We start from the raw sequence: 27,070 nt of genomic DNA on the forward strand, positions 1-27,070 counted from the left end.
ACATATGGTCCATATGACATGGGGCTGCATACACTGGCAAGGGAGACGTACTGCTGGCATTTGATATCACCCACTCAAGGTCACATACTTTGGCTATAACTTAATCCTGCTCTCTACCACATTTAGGCCCCACGGATAGGGCCTTCATGTGAATCTTTGAATTCCCAAAAGCTCTCTCAGATATCCTCCTTACCCGCCCCTGAACAGCTCTGTAAGGTCCATTCACCAGTAGTGGCAGAATGAGGTCGTCAAGCACAATTGTAGCAGACCAGCACTGCCATTCACAGAACAGCAAAGAATAAAGTCAACATCCCTGAAAAGACATGTACCTCCCACAGTGAAGGACTAGCCATGCTGCTGACATAAAAGAACTGGTCAGAACCACTCGAAACATGTGCGATAGGAATTGCAGTGGCTAGCCCAGTTGAGTAAGCTGGATCACATGCCAACATCAAGACAAAGTTGCTTGAGCAAGCACCAACCAGCTGTGCTCCAGTGGACACATAGGGCCAAAAGACCATCATAACATTAATCACAATGCTCAGTCTCCAAACAACCCAGCAATTAAGAGGCTGATCACACAGTCCACAAATAACCATCCTTGCTCTGAGTCCCATTATGTGTCAGAAGCCTTAGGAGCAAGATGATTCAAATACACGTGGGTCATTGCTGCTTCTGGGAAGAGATGCATACACACTTGGTGCCACAGATCATTTGCATATTTATGCTGCAACACACTTTTGATTGGGAAATATGCCCACCTGACCTGAAGGCAGGTTGATTGCAATACACATGCATGTGACGAATGGCCGGATAGCATTTGAAAACTCACGATGGTGAGGAAGCCAGTCCACATCACCACCACCAGCTTGGCTGCCTCTCCATTGAACTGAGGCACAAGAACGTGCGCATCACTTCTAGAAAACTATCAAAGGAAGACAAACTGACTGTCACACTGTGGCAAGATCTGCTATCCAGGACATGAAGGACAGCGAAGACCTTTTGGAGAACAAGCACTAGCCAAGAGCCCTCTGCTTGTAGTGGGGGGAAGGGAGAGGCTGGAGACCAAGATGGAAGGGGACAGAAGAGGAAACGTAGCAGATGACTCAGTAATCATACTTGGTGAGAAAATGCCGCTCCTGCATATGGAATTATCCTAGCTCCAGCTGCCAGTGCAGAGGAAACAATAAGAAAGAGGATACATGGTCTGGCAATGATGTAATGTAATTTGATACCAGTAAATCTACAGAGTTCAGATCACGTGTATAAACTCAGTGTACAGCAGCAAAAAATAATTATAAGTAAGCTTTTAAAATAGTTTTCTCAACCTTTCTTCCTCCACCATAATATACAGCAACAGTTCTCACACTGGGGTCTGCAAGGGTATTCCAGGGTGTTCATAAGGGTACTTCAGGGGATCTACAACTCCTTCCCTGCCCTCCCAGGGTCTCCTGCATACCAGGAAAACAGCTGTTCAGAAGTGTGGGGGAGGTGTGGGAGGAGCAGGGACAAAGCACATTCAGGAGAAGGGGAGGAAAGTGGTGCAGCAGGGTGTAATTTTCTAGCTGTTTAGAGTTAATGATAATAAAGAATAATTCCTTACCCAGAAATATATATGCATCACTGTCTAACAAGAAATAATAATGAAATAATAGTGTTAATAGGACAATAGTTTCTAAACTAAGAATTAATGAATAGAGCTTTTCATGAACACTGATTGTTTTTTCTTCAAATGTAACTAAACACCAGTAGAGTTGGGGATCTGACAACACCTCTGAATCAAAATGGGGGGTCCTCACATTGATAAAGTTTGAGAACTGCTGATTCTTGGTTCTCTGGAAGATTTTATCCGTAACATTATTTCTCACCAATTTAAGTCATTAGTGTTTACGTGCTTATGTGATTCCTTTGTCTAATCCTCCCTCGTGATTCTGTGGGTATTGCTGATCTCTCTGGCTCTGTATTTCTTTGTGTCATGCATTTGGCATCCTGCACTGATGGATAAACACCCAGTGGCAGCTGGATTTCTGAGCTTGTGTTGGCAACTGAACATAAGTACTTGAGTAGGGACACCCCTAGGAGAGAGTGTATCTGTATTAGCAAGTACTAACTCATGTTGTATTAATGTGTTCTAGTATATCTAGTACTGTTAATACAATGTGAATTGGTAGATGCTAATACAGATACACTCCTGCTAAGGGGTGTCCTCTTTGTAGAACAGTCACATAGGGTAACCCTAATATGACAGGTATAAAGCACACAAATGTTTGGCCTCCACTTAAATGTTACACTGGAAATCCTACACCCTTGACTGACATAGCAATGCCAACACAACCCCAGCATAGATGCAGCTGTGTCGATCGAAGATTGCTTCCGTTAATGTAGCTAACTTCATTCATAGTAGTGGTGTGCCTGCACGGACATTAAAAAGCTTCTGTTGGTGTAGGCTGAATTATGTGTGTGTGTGGGGGGGGTGCTATTACAACAGCTACACTGCCACAGGCTGTGTGGTATGTACGTGCAGCCCATATCTGCAGACTTTTGAATTATATATGACTGCTTTGTTGATGACACGGCTGTTGACTGCCTGCCAAGGACTATTGACTTTCCCACAGAACTTGTTTGGTCCACAGATTTTTTTTTTTTCTGCCTTTTAATATCAAAGTACTAGCTGCTTTTCTCTTCTGTCTGTGCTTTCTCTCCTGCCAGCTCTGGAAATATATGCCTCTGTCTTCTATATAAAGCTCATCACAGATATAGTAAATTTACCCTTAGATAGCTGAGCCTGATGCTTGAATAGGCTAGCAAGCTGAGTGTACCCCGAGGAAGGCTGGGATTTGCCTGCTCTAAAATTGTTCTAAAAATTAATTCCTGGTTCTGTTAGCTACTGACAACTGCTATGTTTTTCATGCCTTGAGACTGAGACGTATTTTCACCTCAGGAAAAAAGAGCAGAAAAAAGCTGATCTGTGACAAGGGATCATAGGCTCTCAGGCCCACCGACATGGTGAGCGGAGCAGGCAAAGGGGACAGTTGCACAGGGGCCTAGCATTCCAAAGGGCTCCAGCACTCCGGCCCCCATCACTGCTACTTTGGCAATGGCTGTGGCCAGAGCGCTGGGCCCCTTTGAAACACCACAGCTCTGTGCAGCTAGGCGCGGGAGAAATGTCGTGGTCTGAACAATACTAAGGGCTGACTGCCCTAAGCCCCGCCCCTTCTGTCCTCTGCCCTGCCCCTGACTGGGGCACGGAGCCAGGCCTGCCACCTACCTTGCCTCCAGGCCCGTAGCAGCTGTTGGCTCCGGTGTAGGCTCTACAGCGGTGGTGGGCAATCTGCAGCCAGAGGGTTGCATACAGCCTATCCAGGTTCTATGGGTAGCCTGCAAGACATTTTGTTCACAGTTGCCCATGTGCAGGAATGCCAGATTACCCTAGTTCCTGTCTGCATAGCTTTTCCCTAGTGGTATTATTGAAGTGACACACACGTAAAGGAAGGACACGTGAAGTGAGGTGCATGCTGATTGCCCACAGCATTGACTGCAAGAGCCGTGCACTCCCTCTGCCTCCAGTCAACACACTGCTGTGGTTGCACCTGAGGACCCTGCAAATTCTAGGTAAGTGCAGTTAGCAAAACTACACTATACCGGGAGACAATCTTGTGGCCCAATGAGATGAAGGAGAGCCACTCCTGCAGCCTAGCTTAGATTGCCCATCACTGCCCTAAAGTAACACATATAGTAAATGCAACAAGGGGTCCTGCGGCACCTTATAGATGAACAGAAATGTATGAGCATAAGTTCCTGCATCTGACGACATGGGTGTTTGCCCAGGAAAGCTTATGCTCATACATTTCTGTTCGTCTATCAGGTGCTGCAGGACCCCTCGTTGCTTTTGCAGATCCAGACTAACACAGCTACCCCTCTGATATATAGTAAATGGTGACCCTCCCATGGAGTGGGAGAGTCAGCGGAGCATCTCTGGAGCCATTAAAGTCTGTGGAGCTAAGAAGGTGCAATTTCAAGACTGTATGAAAATTCTGCCACACAGGAACTGATAAACTCAGAAACTGAGTTGCTCTGGATTTTTCCCTATGCAGGACAACAATGATTTTTGTGCATAAAGTACGTTCCATTTTTCCTGATTACAGGGCTATCTGTTGTCTCACTTTGGGGGTTGGAGGAAGTTAGACATTTAGTCCTTTCTACACAGGGGTTTGAACACTTGTTAATTTCTTAGCAAATGGTTTTTAACGTGGGTCTTACTAGAAATGTGCTAACTCATTTGTAGATGTCAGTTTAGACAGGACCACTGTCCACTGGTGTATTCTGCTCTGCCTTCAGATTGTTTACTGAATTTCCAGATGTCTTGTAAAGTATCAAGAGCTTCTATTTAATGCACGGCTTTGTGGTTTAATTTCAGAGGTGAAGCTCTTATTATACTGCTGTGATTTAGCTTCATGGAGTGTTGATTTGAGATCTTGGCTGCCCTGGTGCAGTGGAAAGATGTTCATGTTTAAAATGTGAGCAGATGCTGAAAATATAACGAACGATCTGCTAGTCTCAGTTTAAGAAGTCAGTGGGGAAAGGACAAAACACACAAGTACCAAAATAAAAAAAACCCACCAAGTATACCTTCTGTGCACCTCTATACAAAAGAAACTCTTACTTCTAGTTAGTGAACAAATGGCATTTCACCAGGAAAGGTTAATGTTCCCAGGCTGGGAAACTGTAGCCCTAAACTATGCTTCTTTTACAGCCTAGGAACACACCCACAAACAATTTTTATAGCATTCTAAGGGAAAAGAAAACACAGTAATATGCCAGTGCAGTACAGTCAAGAGCATGTAGCCTGGCAGTTCAGGTACCTTATCTCAAAATGTGAGCAATTCCACCACTATTGACAGGTCTTGAAATCAAACTGGAAATGAAAAAAACTGGATTTTTTTCCTCCTTGTTTCACATTTCCTGCATTTCTCTACAAAGCAGCATCTATGAGAACAAATAGCTAGGTGAGCAGAGGGATGGTCTGTATACTGTTTGATAAGAACCTCAAGAAGTCTGGTAGCACCTTATAAATGTATTTTGGAGCATAAGCTTTTGTGGGCAAAGACCTGCTTCATCAGATGCATGTGGGGGGGGTTCTACAGGAGGGTCTAAATTTATAGGCTCATGAAAAGGAAGCAGTCCCAGTCAAGAAGAGGGCCAGAGTTGACAAGGTCAATTCAGTCAAGGGAGATGTGGCCCGTTATCAGCAGCTAATGTGGAGGTGTGAAAATCAAGAGGGGAGAAACTGTTTTTGTAATTGGTCAGCCACTCCCAGTCTCTGTTCAATCCTTGGTTGATGGTGTCAAATTTGCAAATGAATTGCAGCTTTGCAGTTTCTCTTTGGAGTCTGTTTTTGAAGATTTTTTGTTGCAGGATGGCTACTTTTAAATCTGTTATTGCATGTGCAGGGAGATTGAAGTGTTCTCCTGACGTACAGGTTTTGGTATGTTACCATTTCTGATATCATCAGTGGTCTACAACCCATCCTGGACAACAGTCCTTCACTCTCACAAACCTTGGGAGGCAGGCCAGTCCACCTGCAGACAGCCTGCCAACCTGAAACAAATTCTTACCAGCAACTATAGATCACACCACAGTAACTGTAACCCAGGAACCAATCCCTGCAACAAACCTCGGTGCCAACTCTGCTCACGTATCTACACCAGCAACACCATCACAGGACCTAACCACATGAACCACACCATCGGGCTCATTCACCTGCACATCTACTCATGTAATATATACCATCATGTGCCAGCAATGCCCCACTGCAATATACGTTAGTCAAACTGGTCAGTCTCTACCTAAAAGAATAAACGGACACAAGTCAGATATTAGGAATGGTAACATACAAAAACATGTAGGTGAACACCTCAGTTACCCTGGACTCTCGGTAACTGAAGTGACCTTGTCAACTCTGGTCCTTCTCTTGACTGTGGGACTGTCTCCTTTTCATAAGCCTATAAATTTAGACCCTCCTCTGGAACCCCCACTCATGCATCTGACGAAGCGGGTCTTTGCCCACAAAAGCTTATGCTCCAAAACATGTTAGTCTGTAAGGTGCCACAGGATTTCTTGTTGTTTTCGAAGATACAGACTAACTTGGCTATCCCTCTGATACTTGATAAGAACCTGTTTTTCTTGTTAAATCTTGCGATCACCCTCAAAAATACAAAACATAAATCAGGGAAACTTGTGAAGCAGACTGTACTCTTCTCAGCAGACCTTTTTCAATCCCATTTTTTATATTCCTTTCTCAGCGTGAGTTGTATGCATGCAGCTGACCAGATGACAAGGGAAAAGCCTACCTGCAAACACATTGCATGAAACCAAAGGCTGCATTCTCTGTGACGCTTTTAGAATGAAAGTACCACATACAGAGCAGCAACCAAACAAGTGCCTCCTAACTCAGGCCCCTGGTGCCTGATAAGGTCCTGCTTTTTGGGAATCCTACCTGGTCAGCACTTCTTCCTCAAACACACCACACACATGAAATGCCTCATGTGAAACCTTGACAGTTAAGCCAAAGGATCCAATCACCTCTTAGTTGTGGAACCATCCCTCCTCCTTCTTCTGCAACCTGACTTCCCTCCCACAGGGATAACAGTTTAGGCAGCAGGGTAACTCCATTAATTATTAACACTAATTGCATGGTAAATTGACACAGCTCTTTACAAACATGTAGCAATAATTAACTGTGCTGCTTATTACCTGGTCCCCCCTTCGAACAACTCCTATTCTTGCACCGCGCCAATAGATAGCGAAACTAATCAGCCCTAGAGAAGCAAACATGCCATTGTTTGGATATGCCCTTGTCTGAGATTGAGCCTCTGAAGAAACCACTTGCCTGTTAGGTTACTGAGTGACTGGCGAGCTGCAGGCCTGGACTTCAGGAGCCTTTATTCTTTTTCAAGCAGTAATAAAACGGTTGTACAAAATTTGCATCCTCAAATGCAGCACATTTCATCTGGCTTAAGGTTTTGCTAGAGGCTTGAAACCTGGGCAAAGGCTCACCTAAAAGTTTGCAAATAGCATTTCAAAGCAGCTTAGGTTGACTTTCCATGAGAGAATAGACCACAGACTGTCTGCACTAGTGGGAACTTTCTGGTAGACTTTACAGCAGGGGTAGGGAACCTTTACTGACCTATGGACAAATCAGTTGGAAGCCATTCAAATGAGAAGCCTAAGGGTACATGGGGATAATACACTTTGCAGAGCCCTCTAGGCCCTGGGGTGGGGCCAAAAAAGAAGAATTCAGTGCAGGAAGGAACTCCCAGGAAGTGGGCTTGGGGTGTGGGGTCTGGGTGGGAAGGTGGTGCAGGAACCAGCTGGGAATTAAGGAGTCTGGGCAAGAGTGGGGTGCAGGAACAGGCTGTGGGTAGGGGTCTGGGCAGGAGGGGATATGGGAGAGAAATGGGGTCTGAGTGGGAGAGGTTGCAGGAGAGGGGTTTGGGGTCTGGGGGGAGGAAGGGTGTAGGAGTGTTTGGGGTGCTGGGTCTGGCAGGGAGGAGTCAGGGTGTGGGGAAGGGGTCTGGAAAGCAGGGGGCAGGAGCAGGATGTGGATGGGGAGTCAAGGGGAGTAGGGAGGATCTGGGCAGGAAGTGGGTGAGTGACAGAAGTGTAGCTTACTTGGCAGCACCCCTGGACGCACCTCACTCTATGTGCCCTCTCCCCATCACTCCCAGGCCTGGCCCTCCGCTGCTCTGATTGGCCAGAATTCCAGCCAATCATAGCAGCAGAATGGCACCTTTGGGACATGCTGCAGCTGCTGCTCCCTGTCCCCTTTCCCCAGCTGGGGGAACCGCAGCGAGCGGCAGTAGTGCCACAGAGCCCCTTGCTGCCCCCGCAGCCCCCTGCTAGAGCCCATGGGCCAGGCCTGGCTCCAGCTTGCTTGGTCCAGGCCGTGATGCTTTGGGCTCCCCACCCTGCTCCCTGCCACAGGCCAGATGTTGGGGAGGGGGACCCAGGCCTTGGGGTCTGGATCCAAGCAAGCCGCAGTGGAAAAGAACATTCTATGCTAGTGGAAAAGAACATAATCACTTCTCACCTGCAGGACTTGAACTCACCAGTTGGGGTCTCTTTTATACGCACTGAACTACAAGAGAATTAAAGGGATGTAAGGTGCACCTACTCAGGCTAGTGTTCTGTCTCTCTCTAGTGCCCTACCTGAGATGCACCCATACAACAGAAATGCAACCCAAGACAAATCTGAACAAACAGAACCTGCTATTGGGTCACATTGGAAGCTTTTTTATTTTATTAACTCAGTCCATCCTCATGACTGGTTGAGAGAAGAGGACTTGGTATACAACTGAGGAGAATGGCAGGTTTGCAGAACAAAACAAAGCAAAAAAGCGGTCCTGTAGCACTTTAAAAATTAACAAAATAATTTATTAGGTGATGAGCTTTCGTGGGACAGACCCACTTCTTCAGATCTGGAAAATTCTTTAGATCTGAAAATTCAGATCCAGATCAGAAGAAGTGGGTCTTTCCCACGAAAGCTCATCGCCTAATAAATTATTTTGTTAGTCTTTAAAGTGCCACAGGACTGCTTTTTTGTTTTGCTTTGTGAGGATAGGGACTAACATGGCTAACTCTCTGTAACTATTCACCGGGTTTGCACAAGAGCATCTTTAAAGCACTCTCTATGGTCAGGGTTGAAGGTCATTGTGTTGAATGGACAGTACCACTCACAGGACTTTGACACTGGGGAGGTTACTGCCATTTTCTTTTAATGCATTCTCCTGTTTAATTGCTCATATATTTTTATTCTGTCTGTTCACTAGCTAGTTCTGCAATGCTGCAGATTTCACTGGACTTACAATACTTATTCACAAAGGCTCACACTTACTCAACACTGGCCCTGGATTTATTCTAACTATAAATTACCCAGTCCAGTATTTTCTTGGTTTCAAAGCACAGGCTTGAGGAGCAATTCATCCTCTGATCCCTTATCCAAAGGTATCTTTACTAAGTCCAATGCCCTGCAGAGATGAACAGTGCAAAGAGCAGCTGGCTCACCTCCAAGCCAACACTTACTGTTTCACTTTAACTAAACCTCTGGGAAACTATGCATTGAAATGCATTGGTAAAAAAAGGCTCAGCTCCTCCTACAGACCTGAATAAGTGATGTTTAATTGTTACCTGTTGTTAATGCTACGTTATAGTGCAGGAAGCCTTGCCCACCTGTTTCCAGCTGTCCTAAGCAATGAACTGTATAAAGGGAAAGAAACAAACAATAGCTATTTTTCATAAAACTGGGAAAGCATCTTCAAACCCCTGGGCATTGTGGAATATGATCAGTGTGGCCCTCTTTAAGCTTTAAGGTGCTGAAATCCAGAGCAAAGTCAGTGTTGTGAAAAGTCAGCAAAGTGAAATGCTGCAGCAGCAGGAGAAGGAAAAACACACTGGGGAGCAAATACACAGAGAAAAGGCAGATTAACAGCAATTGCCAATGGAGGTATTTGCTTCCGGGATCATGGAGACTTTTAATGGGAAATACAGAAATGCAATAGTTGGTTCAGATAACGATTATTACTAGTGTTCCCTGTGAGATTCGGGTGCCATCCAGCTGATTAGCAGAGTGCCCACAGCCAGCAGCATGTTTCTTTGGGTGGTGCACATCCACACATGCCTCGGTGCACATAACATTTATTCTGCACATGGATGGAAAAAAATTAGAGGGAATACTGGTTATTGCTCCTGTCTAATTGAAGAGTGATTGACAACCTCCCTGCAATAGGAAATAAAGACATAATATGTAGCATTTGACAACCCAAAGAAAAACCAGGTAATTTAAAGTTAACTCTAAAGCCTCATCTAAAAAAACAAAAAAAAAGTGAATTGGTTTAACTAAATCAATGTGAAATTAATATAAAGCAGTGTAAATGTATATGCAGTTAAACCAGTTTAACCGCTGCTTACACTAACTGATCTTAGTTCAGCAATTTGCTGGTGAAAACTGAAGCAATTTAAGTGAAGGTTAAACCAGTGTACATCCATCCACCTTAGGAGTTTATATTGTTTGACTAGATTGACTTGGTCTCCACTTCCTGCTTTTTTGGGCTTGTTGCCCAACTTCAGTATTACTAGACCATTTTTTTGAAAAGGCTATCTATGAAAGGCAGAAACAGCTGACAAAGAGTGTCTCACACTGGTTTACATCAACTCCACTGGCCTCAAGGGAACTTCTCCTGGTTTTCATGTGTACTAGAGTGGATTGTGGGCAGGAGGGAATGAAACTGAGACATTAGGGGTTAAAGCCATGTGTTCTACTACCTGAACCAAAAGCCACTTGGCCCTCAGCTAAGGCTGGAGAGCAGAAACTTCACTCTCCCCCGTCAGTGGTCTCCGAGCCTCAGAGTCACACATGTAACAGTAGAATCAGGCTCAAAAGTTGCCTAGAGTTTTGCAGGGAAGTGATGCTCTTTGGCTGGACACGTGTTTTCACCAGTGACCTTTGTGTACAGACAAACATACCTCCCCCCAGTTCTCTTGATAGCAACATCCATTCCTCGCATACAGAGATGAATGATCAAAATGATTCTCATCACCTGTCTTGAAGTAATTCAAATATACCTAAGGCCTAGTCTATGCAAGAAAGAAGAGGCCTGGGCCTCCCAGGAATTAGTGGACCAGGGAGCATGAGCTCCTTCAGCCCCAGAGCCACACTGGGGAGACAGTACGAGCCCCTCCAATTGCAGTCAAATTTAAATTCCTGCACATGCCCCTGCTAGAAAGGGTTTGCCCATATAGTTATATCAATAAATATTGCTATATTGGCAAAATTTTCTAGTGTAGATGCATCTTAAACTAGTTCCCTGAATGAAATAATCTAGTGGTGCTTTTGCCAGTATATCTGCGTCTGAGCTAGGGTTTTTGCTGATATGGAAATGTCAAACAAATCACACATCAACAGGCATTACTATGCCAGGAACAGTTTTAAGTGCAGAGTGGGCTAAAGGACTAAATCCAGTGTCTTTGAATGCCATATGGAGCTGACAGCGCCAGTGGATGTTTAATATAACTGAGGAAATGGCAGAAGATAAAAGGAAAGATACTGAAGGATGCTCCTTCTGATGAGTTAGTTCAGTCCTGTGAGTCAACATGCAATGTGACTCCCCTCCACAGTTGAACATGATGCTCCCCAGCTGCCTGGCAACCTACCCCCATGCACACAGGACTTGGATTCTCAGCTGAGTGATCCTGCACATCCTCTCTGTGCATAGAAACCACAACTCTACCGCTGGTCTGAAATCACAAGTTATTCTTGTGTAAGAGGACCTGGGGCCAACAAACACATGTCCTTTGGGCTACTTTGTGCTCTCAGCTCCATACAGCTGTGCTTTAACCTCCCTGCTGCGAAACAGGGGAACATGAGTGAAAAGCAGCCCTGAAGTGGATGGGAGGTTTTACTGGAAGATTGCCTGGGGCAGCATGAATCAGCATGAGTCCTGGTCTGGACTCTGAGTCTGGGATGCGTTCATTTCCATCACAGCCATTTCTGGCAACACCAGTTTCCTTTCAGTTGGCAATGCTGTTAAGGACAGATATATTTTCCTCTTGTTGATGTGGTTTTGGGGCCCAGTCCTGTGAGGTGCTCTGTGACCTGCAATCTGCATGGAGTGTGGAGATCAAAGGTATTAGGGATGTGAAAGATTAGCCAGTTAACTGGTAAGCATCACCCTTAACAGTTTATGCTTACCAGTTCCAATTAACCAGTGGGCACTGGAGCAGCTGCTGGGGGGCAGGGGTCTGCTTCAGCCCTATGGGACCTACCACGGCCAGCAGCTGTTCCAGCCCCCCAGAGCAGCTCCTGTCTGTGGGCTGGAGTGGCCCCTGCTCACTCCCCTTTTAATCCATTAACCGGTTAAACATCACATTTAACTGGTTAACCGATTAAATGGGATTTTATATCCATAAGCAGAATATGGTCACATGTCAAAGGTGTTCCTCAATCCGTCACATTTATGGACTCAGTGAGAATGGAAGCACATGGTACCTCATGACAGAACCGAGGTCACAGCTCACTCGCTGTCAGGAGGGAGTAAGAGCCTGCCAGAATGCAAAAGAAGAGGTTTGAATCTGGGGCCAAGGTTCTCATGACAGGGCTATTATTTTGTGTTGCAGGTGGTCAAGCATTTGTAATTTCACATGGGTTACAGGATGAATCAGTGGTAGAGTTTGGAGTAAAAGCCAAGATTCCTACTTCCCTATTACGCTGCTTTAACAACCAGCATGACAGGGTCAAGCCTGAGGGTTAGCCTACAAGAGGAGAGAGGCAGCTCTGAAAAGTAGAACGGCCTTGGCTAGTCTGGCGTCATCACATGCAGAGTGGGAGAGGTGGGGAAGAGGCTGTTATAAACCAATTAGAGCCAGTTGGTCCTACCTGAGGCTGCAACAGGACTTTTAAAAAGCCTCCCTCCAGTGGGGGAAGAGGGAAAGAGTGGAAGAGGAGGTTGGAGAGAGGTGAGGAGGTTAGAGCAGACAAGGAGAGAGCAACTGAGGAGAACACCAACCGTATCAGAGACACCTGGGGGTGGTGAAGAGCACCTACAGGGAATATTTGGGCTCCCTTCCCATGGGAACCTGGGAGCTCAGCTGGAGGCTGGGAAGGATAGGTTACTCTGTCCAGTCAAACCAGGAACACCCACCCACTGCCCTTTGAGCCGAGGGACCAAAGCGCCAACCCTGGCAAGGGCAAGTGGGACCCAAACCTTTGATGGAATTGTGGACCAAACAGAGGTTTGGAGCCCAGCAATGGTACTGACCCTGCCACACCAGACATATTCCTTCCCCAACCTGAACTGATTCCAGGCTATTCTTCAGGGAGGGTTGGTCTTTGGAGAGCCGGTCACCAGGGACTGGGTCCTCCATCCCCTTCTGCCCAGGTATCCACAAGTACAATATTTACATCATGCCAGAGTGTTATCATTGTTATCAGCACACCCAAACATTCACTGCATGCATGTTTTTGACTTGACCTCCCTATTTATGCCATCCGAACAGGTCTTCAAGGAGCACTGTCACTTTAACCACAACAAAAACATACTCCAGGAGAGTAGCAAAAAGACCTCACTCTTACCACACAAACTTTTCCACTGGAGTCCCCGGCGCTGCAAGCACCTGCTAAACATCCATCTTGGCTGTTGCAGCCCCAGCTGAGCAGGAGATAGCAGCAGCAGCAGCAGCGGGCTGCCTCTCTCTCATCTGCCGTGGATGACATTCTATGACAGAGCTGCAAGCCACCAGGCGAGCGTTGCTCATTTGAATAGATGTGCCTTTTAACTTGTTTTGTGCCGTTAGCTCAGCCGTCCGATTACAGAGGGAGCTTTGCGCCAGGCTGATAGGCTGCAGCAGTGGGCTGGAAAAATGAGCCTTCATGGCAATGAAGCAAACAAATAGAAACAGACCACGCACTGCAGGGAGCAAGCTGTTAGCAGTTTGTAATGCACCCAAAGATGATCACGGCTCTGCTATTGTTATGAACCATTATCATCATAATTCTAGGACAGATCACTCACTCCCCATGGGAAACAGCCTGGGCGGCCGGCGGGGTGGGAGGGGGTGTGGAGTGAGAAATGCTAGGAAGTCATGTTCCTCCTGCATCCTGCACTTTCTTCCATCAAGCCCTCAGAGCTTACGGATGCCTTGAAATCTGCATAGCTGATAAGGCCTACATGAAGGTTCTGTGTTTCCACAATGACTCCTGGCCACCTGCGTCTCCACATGTAATGACAAACAAGCAAAACAGCCTTGGAAGAAGGGCAGGCAGCTGAACACACAAATGTTGAGAGCCTGGATCCAGTATTAGCTTTTCCCAATATCTCTGTGAGGACTGGGGCATGGGCCATGTTCCGCTAGCCCCCTTCCTCCCCTTGCACATACCCTCTTCTTCCCCAGGGAGGGGTTACTGCGGGATCTGGAGCCTGTGGACGATTGTGCCACACAAGCAGCTTTCTCTCATGAAATGCTGTGTGCATGCCCCTCTCTGCTGAGCCCAGGGACCGTTGGGCTTTATGAATGGGCTACAGAAGGATAAGTGTTTCACTGGTGTCAGTGCAAGGGCCCACAGGTGGACTAAAGCCTGGGACCTCTGGAGCTGAGTGCATGAGCCTTTCTAGTTTGAGCTAAAAGCCGGACGGCTCTCAACTAAGGCACAAGAGTAGGCGTGGCCAGCCAGCTAGAGACTAAGAGCCAAAATAGCTCAAACTGCTGTGGATAGAGTGCAAGACTACGTATTATATATTTACTTTCATCTACCTATCTAGCTATAGACAGATATATACAGCAGGAGAGGGAGAGAAAATAATAAAAATACAATACGTGGCTCAATGCCCTCCCCTTCCCCCAGAGCCAGGCACTCCCAGCCCCCTCCTCTCCACTTTAACCCAATGCCTGGAACTCACTAGAGAATGGCCACTGCTACCATGTGCATCTCCCTCCAAGTGCTTTTTCACTAGGAGGGTGGTGAAGCATTGGAATGGTCTATCCAGGGAAGTAGTGGAGTCTCCCTCCCTGGAGGTGTTTAAGTCTCACCTCAACAAAGCCCTGGCGGGGCTGATCTGATGGGTTTGGTCCTGCTTAGAGCAGGGGGCTGGACTTGATGGCTTTTTTAGGTCTCTTCCAGCTCTATTGTTCTATGAGTCTATGATTCTGTGGGGGGAGTCCATATTCATTCCAGAACGCGGCAAACCTCTGCCCTTGACTGGACAACGTGAGGGATGAGAGCGGAGAAACTGCACACGCTGAGCAGGCCACTCACCTGGGCTTTTCTGAAGGAGGGATCAATCCACCTGAGAGTAATGAGTCAAAGCCTGAAAGCTTGGTCAATATTTTGTTCCTACACCTCATTTTTCTAATAGTCTCAGCAGCAGGAAGTGGAGCTAAACTGAAAACAGAAGCCCCAGTAATAGGGTGGCATTTAGGATGACCACAAAGGGAAATGAATGTGACTCTAGTTAGGAGCTGCGGTGATGCAGTACCTTGTAGGATTGGGCTCTTACTTATGCAGTCAGATGTCATGAGCCATTATTGCAATGGGTTCCCAGATAGGTGAAAATTTTGTATATAAACTAAATGCCACCTACTCCACTGGTATGAATGAAATTCAAATGACTATTTATGTACATGTAAAATATTATAATCTTGATGTTTAAGCAGATATTAACAGTGTATATTCTAGTGTAGGGTGTTTGATGTTCAGAGAAAGCATCCAAGGTTTGGTTTGTACCAGATTCTCAGTGAAGATTCATTTCGCTGTGGAAGCCTTAGCTAAAAGCCATGTGTTCCTGCAGATCGTTATATAGTTAACGGCCACAGTTTCTAAAAGTTGTAAAAGCATCCCCCTGGGGAACAAATACTGGACACATAGTATGAGGTGGGCACTTGGAGGTTTTCCAAAGCACCCTGGATCAATTGGGGAAATGAAGGGACATTGTTCAGTAATCATCCTTGTTTAGCCTCCCCCCATTCCTGATCCCCAAAAAACCCTAAAATGTGTAGCAAGCTCCAATCCATGCTGGTGTTTATGTCAAACCCAATGGAGTAAAAGTGAAGCTGTCAGTTCACATGACTGAAACAGCAGTAGTACAAGATAAGACTGACACAAATATCAGTGATTCCAACCACGGGACTGGCAAAACACTAACATGCCTAAACTCAAAGAAAACCCTTGACTTTTGCTCAACGTCGGCCTTGTTTGACACTGAGCTACAATCACTCCACATGGAGGTCAGGATTGTGCATTAGCCACCATTGCTGGACACTCTGAGTTGACTGGGGTCTGATCTGAGCTCCTGAGCTTTCCTGTGGAAATCAAGTCGCTTCCTGAATAAAGTCTTCAGGAAGTTCGCTTCTTGGCCTGTGATGCGGTTGTACAGAGTTGAGCAGGTAGGGTTGCAATGGGGCCATGGACAGGTATCAACAAGATGAAAGGGACAACTTCTCATGGGGATCTTTGGGGCTTTATGGCTGTCTTGAAGGCTCTTCTCCCAGCACTGCAAGGCTCTGGCCAAAGAAATGCCCTTCACTTGAAATTCCAGCCAGTAGCTACAATATAAAAAGAGGAAGATGATTTCCAAACAATGATTAAATTGACAAATAACCAGTAGAGATGGGACCAGCTCAAGAGAGAATTTTTGTTCTAGGAATATTAAATTGGGGTCCAATCCTGCGACCACAGCAGGGCACAGTAATTGATTAGTCCCACTGGATTAGTGTGACAGTAAGCACTAGCCCAGCCACACACTTTTGCAGGATTGTAATGCGTCAGCGCTGATTTGTTCCATTTTGCTGAACAGCTGCAGAAATCTGCCTGCGCAATGAGACTCCTGCCAGCAGCACATGACCTGGGGACAGCAGGCCGGTTGGAGCAGTGAGGAGGTATGTAGCCAGACAATATTTGTTAGATTCACACTGAGGACTAAGAACACGATGTAACACCCAAAGATGAATAAACATTTCATCCCCTTAGATGGCAGCTAATAGGGGAAGGAAATGAGGTAAACAGCTTTGCTCACCTTTTTGTAATCAGCGTGTGAGACAGACACGCAGGTGCAAACACAGCTCTGTGAGAGAGGAAAACACAGACAAGGACACAAATTACCCTCTGCACATCCTAGTGAAAACATCCTTTCCTTATATTTATATAGGGCTTTAAAGAGACAAAACCCACTGCCACTAACTTCTGTGGATAGGATTGTGACACCCTGGTTCACAGAAGACCAGCTTCTCACCTGGTGTAAATTGTCAGAGCTCAGTGAAACTAGGACTAGGCCATAAAAGTCAGACCAAAGGCCCACTGTCTTCTGTCAGTGGCCAGTGCCAGGTGCCCCACAGGGACTGAACAGAACAGATAATCATCAAGTGATATATCCCTTGTCATGCATTCCCAGCTCCTCGCAAACCAAGTCTAGGGAGACCATCCTGGCCACTAGCCATGTACGGTCCCAATCTCCATGAACTTATTCAGTTCTTTTTTGAACTATAAATTATTTGAATCCTGAACTATTTATACTACCTGAGGATTTGCCCCGTTGAGTAGGAGCTTTTTAGGTCTTGTCTATATAGTGGGGTAATGCGTTCTGTGGGGGTGTGAGTTCTGAAGCACATTAACATGTTGGACGTGAATTGGTCCATGAAGATGCTGCTGGTGTTCACTGAAGTTTCCCTGGTGCACATCAGAATAATGCTGTCGAAACAGCATTATTTAAAGCACACCAGAAAGGTCTACACAGATCAATTAATGGATAACACATATATGCACTTGAAATCACATCCCCCATAGACTGCATTAGCCATTCATGTATACAAGCCTTATGTCACAAGTAGTTCATTAGTTGTCAGGTACTATCCAATTGTATAACAACCACATGCAAACTCAGATTTTTAGAAAACACATAAAATATCAATAAAATGCTAATATTTGATGCCCAGATTAGTTCATCTAGCAAGCGTTACGTTGCAGTAGCTCAGTCATTAGTAGGTTTATATTACATGGTGAGGACACGTAACCTCATTTTATGTGTGCCCAAATTCTGTCTTTGGCTGCCCCCGCCCCCAGTGATGGTTAATCTTAACATTTTATTCAGCACAAAGTAGCATGTTACTGACGGCACATCACGCAGAGAGTTCCTAAGCTCTCGCCCCAGGTTTTGTAGGTAGGTCCACTGATGTTCTGTTAAGGAATGGCTTCTGAGATGGATGTTTTCTAATCTCAGCTGTTCCTTGTCAAACACCCATTGGACCACAAAAACTGGAGCTGCAGAAGAAAGAAAGACATCCTAGAAAGTTGTAGAGTAAGTCAGCATTTGACATTACCATAGAATCATAGAATTCTATGGCTGGAAAGGACCTCAGGTGGTCATCTAGTTCAGCCCCTGCAACTAAATCATCCCAGCCATGTCAATGTCAAGCTGGACTTTAAAACCTCTAGGGATGGAGATTCCACCACCTCTCTCTGTGACACATTCCAGTGCTTCACCAACCTCCTGGTGAAATAGTTTTCCCTAATATCCAACCTCCCCCTCTCCCTCTGTAACTTCAGACCATTGCTCCTTGTTCTGCTGTCTGTCACCACTGAGCACAGTCACTCTCCATCCTCTTTAGAGCCCCCCTTTCAGGAAGTTGAAGTTGAAGGTTGCTATCAAATCACCCCCCAGTCTTCTCTTCTGCAAACTAAATAAGCCCAAATCTCTCAGCATCTCCTCACAGGTCATGTGCTCCAGCCCCTTAATCATTTTCTTTGCCCTCCACTGAACTCGCTCCAATACATTCACATCCTTTCTATACTGGGACCCAGAACTGGACACAATACTCCAGATGTGGCCTCACCAGTGCCAAATAGAGGGGAATAATAACTTCTCTAGATCTGTTGGAAATGCTTCTCCTACTGCACCCCAGTATGCCATTAGCCTTTTTGGCTACAAGGGCACATTGTTGACTCATATCCAGCTTCTTTTTCACTGTAATTCTCAGGTCCTTTTCTGCTACACTGCTACTTAGCTAGTCAATCCCCCAGCCTGTAACAGTGCTTGGAACTCTGCACTTCTCCTTGTTGAACCTCATCAAATTTCTTTTGGCCCAATCCTCCAATTTGTCCAGGTCACTCTGGACCCTGTCCCTACCCTCCAATGTATCTACCTGACCTCCTAGCTTAGTGTTATCTGCATATTTGCTGATGATGCAATCCATCCCCTCATCCAGGTCATTAATAAAGATGTTGAACAGTACTGGCCCTAGAACCAGTCTTAGGGGCACTCCACTTGAAACCAACCACCAGCCAGACATTGAGCCATTGACCACTACCCGTTGGGCCCGTCTATCAAGCCAGCTTTCTATCCATTTTGCATTCCATGTATCCAATCCATACTTCCTTCACTTATGGGCAAGAATGTTGTGGGAGACTGTATCAAAAGCTTTGCTAAAGTCAAGGTATATAACATCCATTGACTTCTCCATGTCCACAGACCCAGTCACCTCAAGTGAATCCCATTGGTCAGGCACAACTTGCCCTTGATGAATCCATGTTGACTACTCTTGACATTACAATTACAAAACCAGGTCCTGCAGCTCCAAAAAACAAAACAAAACAAAAAGCCCAGGAGCCAGATACTGATGCTGACCACCCTATGAGTCTCTCTTACACACCAGCTTCCAATTGTTCAAGGTACAGTTCAAACCCAGAACAAACATATGGTCTGAGCCTGAGAGAGCTTCAGAAGTGCTCAGCTCCCACTATTCACCAATGTAGCTGCTGGATGCTGTGCCGCTCTGAAAACCTGGCTCCAATTACAGTGCAGGATAAGAGCCAAACTCTGAGGCTATACTTACACTGTGCTGCTAACTCGAAATAAGATAAGCAAATTGCGTATCCTATTTCAAGTCAATTTCAAAACAGGCTATTTCAGCATTTGGGGCAGTCTGCACAGCAATAAATTTTGAAGTACTGCACTATTTTGAGACATCCCATACTCCTCCCACAGTGAGGGTAGAGGGATGCCAAAATAGCGTGCCTGGCATTTCCTAATATCTTTCAAAATACCAGGCGCGTTTCCTAGATGCGGAGTTACTATTTTGGAATACCTCATTATTCCGAAACAGCTCTGCAATGCCAACATAGCCTGAGAGAAAAGGAACTTGCATTTCAAGGATGAATACAGCCTATGCCCAAGGAAGCACTGCCACTCATCAACTCTCTTGAACTGCTGTTTACATTTTTCTGGAAGGATTCCATTCCACATCCTAAAAAGACATGGTCAGAAAACATAAGTGGGAAGACAAGAGGTGTTGTTACTTTAAACTACTGTTTAAAATTAATAAGGTACAATAAAACCTGAGTCTTGCCCCAAATAAAGCCAACTGTTTGTGTGAGAAGAACACAATGGCCGTGTCTACATAAGCCCTTCCCTTTCAGAAGGGCATGTAAATGACACAGATGCCTCACTGTTTAGTGAGGCATGAATATGAATATTCAGCACCTCTTTAGTACAATGGTAGCCAGTCACGCTTTGAATATGCTGCTTTCAAAATGCAAACTGGCCATGTAGACTCGGGCACTTCAAAATAAACCCCAGACTTCTAAATTCTCTTATTTCCACAGGCAGTTTGTGTTTCCAAAGCAGCACTTTTGAAGCGTGACTGGCTGCCATTATGCTAACGAAGCACTGAATATTCATATCAGCACCTCATTAAACAGTTCCGATCTGTGTCATTTACATGCGCCTTCCGAAAGGGAGGGGCATGTGTAGACAGTGCCATTAGGTCCAGCATACAAAACGTGGCGTTTTGTTCAGTCAGAAGGAAGGTCTCATCTTTTGAACATAGCAATGCATATTGTCTTCCTCAAAGTATTAGGAAGGCTAGTAAAGCTGGGTAACGTTCAGATCACAGCAATATTCAACTAGTCAATAAGGCGTTCATGTTACCACCCACAGGCAGACTCAAACCTGGGACCTCTGAAACTTAGTGCTTGAGCCTCTACAGTTTGAGCTAAAAGTCACCTAAGACCGTAGACAAAACTCATTCTTCCTCTGTGTAAGTGGTCTAGGTGCTACTTACATGGGACAGTGAACCATGCTTAGGTGTGTGGGTTACATTCACAGAGAGGTATGTTTGCAACAGGTTATGTTCCCTTTCTGGGCTGCAAAATTTATACTCAGTTTAATTCCAGGTGCTAGTCCAAGTGCTTGTGCCACGTGCTACCTGACGAAGGTGCAGATCAGCTAGCAAGAGCTACAAGAACCCATATTTGTATCTTCAGGTCATTTTGCTGGCACAAGTTTTACAGACCTAGCACAAACCACCCCAAGGATACAACCCACAGGCTCAAGTACCTGAGTCCTTTCTTGATTGCACCCACTGGGGTACAAGAGGCAGCATCTGAACAGTCAGATTTGGTTGGATGTTTAAGGACCAGGAACCAGCCGGAGTCAACAAGTCCTCTGACCTGGACTGCCTCAGCCCCCAGCTCCTTCAAAAGGGCTGCCACCCTTTCCAGGTTCAGTAGCACCCCAGTCCCACCAGCACTGAAAAGAAGACAGGCATCAGTTTTCTGGGTCCCAGGAGAGAACCCTGCTGGGCTCAAAGTGCTCTTTGTCAGCGTGTTCCGTGGCAAATACAGGAAACAGAAACAGTGCGTTGTCGTCACTTCAAAGCCCCCTGTTAGTGTAATCCCACCTCCTGCTGTTTTCCTCCAGAGATGGAGTGGGAACCATGAGCTTTTGAACAGAACTGTGTGACATTAACTGAAAAGCCAATGGAGGTGCAGGCTTTGCCTTGTTTTCCCTTTTTTAGCTACTTTTGCTAAAACTCTGGCCCTGATACAGAGCTCAACAAACGGCCCTGGACACCAGCACCATTTGCTTGTCAGCAGAACAGAGGGTTCCTGAGCAGCAGTGGCTCCAGCTTCTCCACACAGCCTTGGCAATGTGCTGCAGCCCTGGATGAAAAAGCCTATCTAAATCTTCATGCCCATTCACGCCAGGGCTCTCTCCAGAGCCTACGACCACAAGTTGTCTGTGTCCACAGTGAAGGGGATCTGAAGGACTAAATGTGCCCAGTTTCAAGTGCCACAGCTTTCCAGTCTTCTCAGTGAGCTCAGTGGACTATACAGCAGGCCACAAGAGCAGTCATTCACTTCACTGGGGACACCCAACACATCCCCAACACAGAAAACACTGTTGGGTGGAGCCAGACCCCGACTGCCGTTGCAAGCTGTAGGTTTGGAGCATTAGTGTGCAATCTGTTGTCACTTATATGATGAGAAATAAGTAAAAGAAATCTTCTGTGATCCATTCAGGGGAACCCTGGCTGGCTCAAGACGTCGTACAAAGCACAGAAAGACAGTACTGCCCAAGGGGAAGGGTGCTGGTCCACAACTCCAGGGATTGGGTTTTATTCCTGCCTCTGCCTCTACTGTCGATTTGGATTATAAGTTCTTGTCTTTTACCATGTGGTTTACTCAGCGCCTAGCACAAAGGGGCTCTGATCTTCCTTATGGCCTCTGCATAGCACCAAAGCACAGGCCCTTAGTAACATTACTATGAAAGTATCAGAGGGGTAGCCATGTTAGTCTGGATCTGTAGAGTATGAAAGGTTTTAAGAGAGCCTCTTAAAACCACTACTATGAAAGGTTTTAAGAGAGCCTCACCCCAGCCATTTTGGCAACTAGTCCCATCCTTACCTTGCCCCAGCAAGCAGGACCACTTTAGCTTCCTTAATTCCCCTGGGAACCAGGTCTTTAATCACCTCCTGGATAATTAGAGATCCCATGAAGGCATAGTCTGCTGGAAGAAAAAGTCTGAGTTTACACTGACCGTGTCAACGGAGCTGCTGGAAGCGGGGAGCAGCAGAACAATGGTCACCTACCTTGTCTTGCCTTGGGCAATGTTCCACTCCAGATATCACTTGAGCAGTAAGGTACAAACCTGGGCAGAGGTAGCAAAGGACAAGTACATAGAAAAGCATAACCAGCCACAGGCAGACTTGAACCTGGGACCTCTAGAACTTAGTGCATAAGCCTCTGCAGTTTGCGTTAGAAGCCACTCACAGCAGAGGCCAGTGAAGCACATGCAGCAGGTGAGTGGGTTATGTAAGGGCATCAGAAAGTCCTTGAATAGAACAGAGAAACTCCTGCTCTTTTCCCATCACATCACCTGCTGAACACCAAGATTACCTTGAACAGAAGGTTTCCAACTTCCAGACACAAAAAAAGCGTGAAGGAGACCCTATCACCTTGCCTTTCCCATATTGCTCAATGACAGGGGAGTCTTGGCTATATAGTTCGATGGCAGAGGGGTCCCTGTACAGAAGAGGCTGAAAACCAATGATCCCTGGCTTTGCCCCAGGTGAGAATAGAAATGAAAGTGGGTTGCCCCATATCCCCACCCACCACCAATGGCAGCTGAGGTCCTTCTTAGTTTAGCCCCTCAGAGCCACACAGTTACCCATAGAGTACAGTAGTATCACCAAGAGTCATTTGTAATTAGCAATCAGAGCAGTAACTGTCCAGAGCTTGCTGTGCAATGTAAGTGCCAGTAGAGCAAGGGAGCAGGTCCTTACACTGCATTGGCGTTCCACCAATGAGGGTTCTCCTCCACCTGGGCAGACAGAATGCCCGTCCCTAGAGTCACAAACACACAACACAAAAGAGACGTGCTGTATTAAACACCAGCTCAGAAAACCAGACCAAGAGCGGCAGCTTTCTCAGCTTTGAGTATCAGGCATAGTCCCTGTACATGTCTCACAGCTTCCCCTGTTATCGCACCTTCTGCCCAGGCTGCCACACACCCATGCCCCCTCACTCTAGAATCACAGAAACGTAAGGCTGGATGAGATCTCAATAGGCCTTCTAGTCTACCTCGCTGTGCTGAGGCAGGACCAAGTGTTGCTAGGCCACCTCTCTCATTCCGCATTCAGTGCAGGCTCCATCACTCTTCTCTCAGCTTCTGCCTATATCTTACACTTCTCTACAGCATTTGTCCTGTCTGCTCCCTTGGCTGTGCACTGTGACCTGAGCCAGAAAAGCCATGAATCTTGTGCCTAATAACATCTTCCTGTAGCTCAGCTGACGCACGCACAAGCTTAAAGTGAAGCTGGGCTTGCAATGCTTACCCCTAGTGCTCAGTCACCCTTTATCTCCTTCCACTGTGTTTAGCCTTCTTTTACGCCCCACACTGCTTTGTGCTTGGGACACACCCATGCCTCACCTGCTGAAAACATACCCCCTCTCCTCCTTCAAATCCTGCCTGAATACCTAACCTCTCCCATGCAGGATTCTTCAGAGGCTTCCCCACCCTTGAGGCTCCGCTACCTACTTCCAGTGGAAGTATAGTCCTGATGAATAACAATGGTAGGCATTGCATTCTGAAATCCAGGCCAGGAATATAAAACCTAATTTTTCTCTCTGCTCAGGATCAGCATAAACACAGAAAGAAGTGGGTCTGTCCCACGAGAGCTCGTCACCGAATAAATCATTTTGTTAGTCTTTAAAGTGCTACATTTCTGCTGCTTTGTTTTGTTGGAGTACAGACTAACACAGCTACCTCTCTGCTACATAAACAGAGTAACTCCACTGATTTCAGTGGAGTCGCGCCAGACAGGCACTTGTTTAGATGAGAGCAGAATCCATTGCCTTATCTTTTCACAGAGACGGGTGCAAGAAAGGAATAATTCAGCAACTGCCACATGTACCTTTCTTTGTCAGAGGCCAGTCGGATGAGCTCATTAAGCGACGGATATTTTTATATCTGATATCACATGTTTCTTTATTATAACAGCACCAGCCACCTGAATGGGAGCAAGAAGATTTCCTTTAAACCTTCACATGTCGTCTGATTGAATTTGAAATGATTTTTGACTAAACCATTCAGCCAATATCATCTTTCATTCTGAACATAGTAAAAGCTGGGTCTTTATTCTCATCTCAGGCTGGAGTAAATCAGACATCACTCCACTGAAATCATTGCAGTTAAATAGATGAACGTTAAGTGTGCTTAGAATCAAGCCCAAGTTGTCTTCACAATATATTGGTTCTTTACGGCACTGTCATTGCGTACTGTACCTTCCAGGAATATGATCCATCTCTTGCTCCCTCTGTGCTCCCGTAAGTAATACCTGCAAATGGTAGAGAGGGAGAGTGAGCACAAACCAGACTATTTTTCCCATTACACTGTTTATGAAAGTCAGGCATGTTCCAGAGAGACAATTACCCTGCTGTTGTCCCATCATTGCAAGTGACCAGGAGGTTTTTCAGAAAAAAAAGTTTCATGTCCTCAGTTGCCTTCTGAGCATGCCAAGGAGCAAGTGAAGTGCTTCGGCGCTGTGAAGCCAAGGTATCTCCCGCAGGAGGAAGAACTCCCACAAAGGCTCCCTCAGCAGCTGCCCGCTCCAGTTCCCCACCGTGCTTACAGCCCTTTTGTTTCTGGGCAAGAGTCTTCACATTAGCTTTGGAATTACGTTTGCTTTGAAACATTGCTTCCCCCAGAAGCAACAAAGCCATCAGCACCCCTGGGATCTTCATAATGACTGCTTCCTCCTGACTGAAAAGGCAAAGAACAAATCCACAGTGTCATAAAAGGGCAATGTGAAAACCTGAAGAAAGCAAGGTTCAATAAAGACAGCGTTGGGAAGAATTAAACCAGTAGGAAATGGGCATAGCCATGAAACTCAGGTGTGTCTGGTACCACAGAGCTGAAATAGCATCACATACATTGAAGAATGCTGGCCAATGGCTGATCTTCAATGGACACTTTTGAACAAATGCAATATCATAGGCCAGGTAACTCCCTGATGGCCAAAGAATAAAGGGCTTGGATTGGAAGCCCAAGAAGAATTGTTACCCAGCCAGAAACAATACTTGTACTCAGATCCCAGATCCCATGAACTTTATATTGTCTTCATATGGAACACATTTCTTCCCTCCTTTTTTTTTTCCCCCCTCCTTTGAACTACCGCCAAGGTTGGGCAGATGACAGGGACTGAAGAAGCAAAAACACACCCTGTGCTTAATAGATTTCAAGACTCCCTTGCAAGTTTGATCCTAAAAGTTACATGCTTAAAATTTCTATAATTTTATCCTCATTGTGTTTACTGCTTTTAAGAGGCTGGGGTTGGGTCTGATCTCATTACATAAGCTTTGCCAATACATTTTGGTGAGATGCTTTGTAGTTTTTTCATGCATAAGAAATGTTACACATGCTACATACGAACTTGATCAGAGCTTTCTCATCTTCACTGTCATACCAAACAACCTCAGGACCAGTCTTTCAACTTTTTCAGAAAATACTGTATCTTTCACTCATACATGTTTTTGTCAGGTTTATAGGGTATTAGCATGGAAATCATAGAATAGTACTTTTAAATATATCAGAACTAGCTGAATTACTCATGAATAAATGATCTGATGAAATTATTCCCTGTTTAAAAATTCATGAACCAATTCAGATTTTAGCAAATGTATTTATTTGTAACTCTTCATCAGACATTTTAGATGAACAACTTCGAACCAATCAGTTACTCAAATACCGATCATCTTCAATGTTTGCTCGTCATTTGCTAACTGAGCTGTGTGATTGGTCACCTATGTGGCACATACAGCTCCAACTACCTGATTGGATGACTTAAAGTTTTAAAGCAGGATAATGAATTATAAATAACAAATAATGACGAATCATTTTTATGCACATAAATACAGGTGCTTGCATGAGCAACAGCCAACCTCCAAAAATTATTTTTTAAAAAATCCCTATAAAAATAATTCATAACAGAGGATGGGAACATGGTCGAACTCATAATTTGAATGATGGTTTGCTAACACAAGTCTATTGAATTTGGTGGAGACACACCACTGTAAAACTGGAGTGAGATAAAAATCAAGCCATTTGGTCACAGATCTCAGAGAAAAAGAACATCAGAACACACCCTAACCTCTATTTTCTTTCATTTTGTAAAATGCCAGCTATGCGCCTTGATCAGCTGGAAGATCATCAAGACAGACAAGCGCATTCTGTGTCACAGCCCCAACTGGCTGTCAAACTCAACATTGTATGCTAAACTAGTTCAGTGTAAATATTTCATCCTCTTCCCCATTCACTGAATTGGAAAAAGAAAAGAAAATGTTGGGCTCTTACCCTTAGCTGGGATGGAAAAAACTTATCCCCCATGGAGCACACAGGAAATAACCATCACTGACTGGAGAGGAGATGAACATTGAGAAGGGAAACACAGCCTATTTGAAACTAGCAGACGTATTTTTCAGATAGTTACAGGGTGACTCACTGGTCCCTAAAGGGAATTACAAATGCAGCTTTCTCCCCTCACCCATCCATCAAAGGGACTCGCTGGGCCAGTGGTGAGATGCTTCGCTGGAGCGATCACATTATGAATTTCACTAGGGGACTTTTCTTGAGGATCCTTTCAGGGTTCTGCATCAGATGCCATGTGGGCTAAAATAAATTCAGCTCTCTCCTGACCCCCCACCCCCAAATCCCCTTCACATAGCATCACTGACTAGCTAAAGCAATCTCCC

At 45.5% G+C, this 27,070-nt stretch overlaps 2 protein-coding genes across 5 annotated transcripts in view; both read right to left on the minus strand.

The window, feature by feature from the left end:
* Positions 1 to 13,311, minus strand: part of ITPRIPL2 (ITPRIP like 2) — a 155,973-nt gene extending 142,662 nt beyond the window's left edge. Inside the window, exon 1 of one of the 2 annotated variants that reach the window (XR_012647798.1) lies at positions 13,127 to 13,311. The gene's annotated coding sequence lies outside the window, so the exon portion shown is untranslated. The remainder of the gene's footprint in view (positions 1 to 13,126) is intronic. The other variant, XR_012647800.1, reaches the window with a different exon arrangement.
* Positions 13,312 to 15,182: 1,871 nt separating this feature from the next.
* Positions 15,183 to 26,714, minus strand: LOC142021661 (palmitoleoyl-protein carboxylesterase notum2-like). 3 transcript variants are annotated; one of them, XM_075010759.1, is made up of 12 exons: positions 26,673 to 26,714; positions 24,753 to 25,082; positions 24,605 to 24,657; positions 24,235 to 24,330; positions 23,104 to 23,164; positions 22,411 to 22,469; positions 22,226 to 22,328; positions 20,877 to 21,068; positions 19,685 to 19,785; positions 17,656 to 17,803; positions 16,563 to 16,610; positions 15,183 to 16,092 (listed from the first exon to the last, which is right to left on the minus strand). In XM_075010759.1, the coding sequence occupies exons 2-12, from the start codon at positions 25,061 to 25,063 to the stop codon at positions 15,789 to 15,791; spliced, it is 1,476 nt and encodes a 491-aa protein (XP_074866860.1). In that variant the 5' UTR covers positions 25,064 to 25,082; positions 26,673 to 26,714; the 3' UTR covers positions 15,183 to 15,788. The 3 variants fall into 3 exon arrangements, with proteins under 3 accessions (XP_074866860.1, XP_074866859.1, XP_074866857.1); XM_075010758.1 differs by lacking the exon at positions 24,235 to 24,330 and having other exon boundaries at positions 22,226 to 22,325; XM_075010756.1 differs by lacking the exon at positions 24,235 to 24,330.
* Positions 26,715 to 27,070: the final 356 nt, after the last annotated feature.

The sequence above is a fragment of the Carettochelys insculpta genome, chromosome 16 (assembly GCF_033958435.1).
Source record: "Carettochelys insculpta isolate YL-2023 chromosome 16, ASM3395843v1, whole genome shotgun sequence".
NCBI classification, from domain to species: domain Eukaryota; kingdom Metazoa; phylum Chordata; order Testudines; family Carettochelyidae; genus Carettochelys; species Carettochelys insculpta.